Source organism: Priapulus caudatus, unplaced genomic scaffold, assembly GCF_000485595.1.
Source record: "Priapulus caudatus unplaced genomic scaffold, Priapulus_caudatus-5.0.1 Scaffold854, whole genome shotgun sequence".
Taxonomy (NCBI): domain Eukaryota; kingdom Metazoa; phylum Priapulida; class Priapulimorpha; order Priapulimorphida; family Priapulidae; genus Priapulus; species Priapulus caudatus.
Window position 1 is genome coordinate 106,542 of NW_014577915.1, and position 2,309 is coordinate 108,850.

The 2,309-nt window shown below is 44.5% G+C and overlaps 1 protein-coding gene across 1 annotated transcript in view; it reads right to left on the minus strand.

Annotated features, from left to right (window-relative positions):
- The window catches only part of LOC106814004 (probable ATP-dependent RNA helicase YTHDC2), a 30,499-nt gene that overhangs the window by 23,862 nt on the left and 4,328 nt on the right, over positions 1–2,309 (minus strand). Inside the window, exons 3-5 of the mRNA XM_014818259.1 lie at positions 1,881–2,077; positions 1,150–1,352; positions 341–507 (exon numbers count right to left, since the gene is read on the minus strand). Of these exons, the coding sequence (XP_014673745.1) occupies positions 341–507; positions 1,150–1,352; positions 1,881–2,077 (567 nt within the window). The remainder of the gene's footprint in view (positions 1–340; positions 508–1,149; positions 1,353–1,880; positions 2,078–2,309) is intronic.

Genomic DNA, 2,309 nt, shown 5'->3' on the forward strand with positions numbered 1-2,309 from the left:
GATGAGACAGGGTACGGGTGAGATGGGAGAGGGATGAGATGGGAGAGGGATGAGACAGGGGGCGGGGGAGATGGGAGAGGGATGAGATGGGAGAGGGATGAGATGGGAGAGGGATGAGACAGGGTACGGGTGAGATGGGAGAGGGATGAGATGGGAGAGGGATGAGATGGGAGAGGGATGAGACAGGGTACGGGTGAGATGGGAGAGGGATGAGATGGGAGAGGGATGAGATGGGATACGGGTGAGATGGGAGAGGGATGAGATGGGATACGGACAAGACGGGATATGGACAGGATGGGATATGGAGGAGGCAATGAGACGAGACGGAACCAGCACTCACCTGCTCTCGAGGCGTATCTGGTAGCCTATGGTCTGTCCGACCTTCTCTCCGCGCTCCTGTGCGACGCGTTCGGCAACGGTCAGCGCGGCGATACGGCGTGGCTGTGTGCAGATGATGCGTGCCGGATACTTACACTCACACGCGTCGTCCAGCACAAACTGTGGCACCTACGCAAAATCAAATTCTAGTAGGTCTCAGGGGAGAGATAGTGATCTGCTAGATGGCGCATTATTAGTATAAATAAGTTGTGGATATAGAAATCAGTTAATCCTAACCCTAACCCTAACCCTAATTCTAAAATAAAATAAAATCAGCCAAAAATAATAAAAAATAAAATAAATAAGAGACAAAATTTGCCAATCAGAGCCGTCCCCTAGCGGAACACTATCTCTCCCCTGTGCAAAATTTATCAAATTCAGGATCATACGCCAACTGCGACTAGAAGTTTCCTGAAAGCCCACCACTGCACACAAGAGTCAATCCTCAAAGACGAACGTTATGGTCTTTTTGGCAGTGAGGAGAGGTGCAGGCTGAGGTGTTTGAGGGTTTTTCCTCTAGGAAAAATTAACGTCCTAATTTGTAGTCAAGTTGGTTTCATTTTTTATTAAAAGTTTGAATAAAATTCTTGCCTTCTAGATCTTGCTCTCTCTAAGCATCTATTCTCGATAAGAAACGCGAGTGAGATGTGAATAAAGTATTGAACAAGCAAAAAAGAGATATATCATTGAATTCATATTTTATTATAACTAGGAATCTTTGTTAAGGGGACGTACGTCCGTCCACCAACCCGTTGACCCACGGCTACCAACCTGAGTAGTTTTCCCCGATCCCGTCTCTCCGGTTATCATGACCACTTGTTTTTCTTTGATCATTTGCATGATGAGAGGATGCATGCTAGCGACCGGAAGCGAGCTCCGAAATGCATCGAATTCCGCCGGAGCACGCGGCAGCGGGATCTGGGGGATTCCGTTGTTCAGCCGCCCCGTTGTCTTAGTAACATCTCTTCCGTAGACTTAAAAATATCATCGTGCAAACACCATTTCATAGATGCTGAAGAGAGAATCTAGCAAGAGATATTAGAGAGTGGTATTAATATTTTTCCGTGAATCGATAAACCCCAATCTTCCTAATATGCAGCCATGCACCTATTACGTTTGGGTTCGTGTATTGCAAGGAATTTCAAATTCCAATACTGTAACTGCACTTTAAGTGATACTTAAAGGGTGATCGACAGCAACACCGTCAGAAAGCTACAAACTGCAAAGCATATTGCATTGGTGTGACCCTAAAAGTACAAGGCATTAGTGAATGAGTACATGCTAAAAGATAGGCCACCATCAAATTCTTTTCTGATTAAATTTAGCAATGCCGACCTGTGAAATACCTCTCATCTTGAAAAAAATACAAACAATTTACCGTATGTCCCCAAAAGCAAAAATGAAACTTGAAACTACCAACTGACCCACCCTTGAATTGCTTGGTTGGATCAGTGCAAACAAGAAACCATTTAACTTTGGCCTTACGTAGTCAGTGACATTACCATCGACTGGATTGAAGAGACCGGCTCGTTCGGTTCTCGGCAGCAACTCTTGCCTCTCTTTGTTCGTCAAACCGAACCGCTGCAGAAGGGTTTGAATCTGTTGCCGCGAATTCTTGACGAGCTGGAACGATGCCGGAGATTGCAGGATATTGCTCCCGTCCTTTCTCGAGAGCGTGATGAAACGGTTCAGTCCCTGCCTGTGGAACACACATCGCAGCAGATCACATTGTTTTCATTATATGTGAAACAAACAGTGGAAGCATTACCAGATTATACAACTGAGGTGAAGTTCCAAAACATACTTTAAAGGCCTCCTTTAGTGATGAAAAATAGTTACATATATCAAAGTAACTATGTTATGTACAACTACTGAGAAATTTACAGGTTGAATGGTTTTCGGGTGTATGAGAAAAAAATATTTTTTGATGT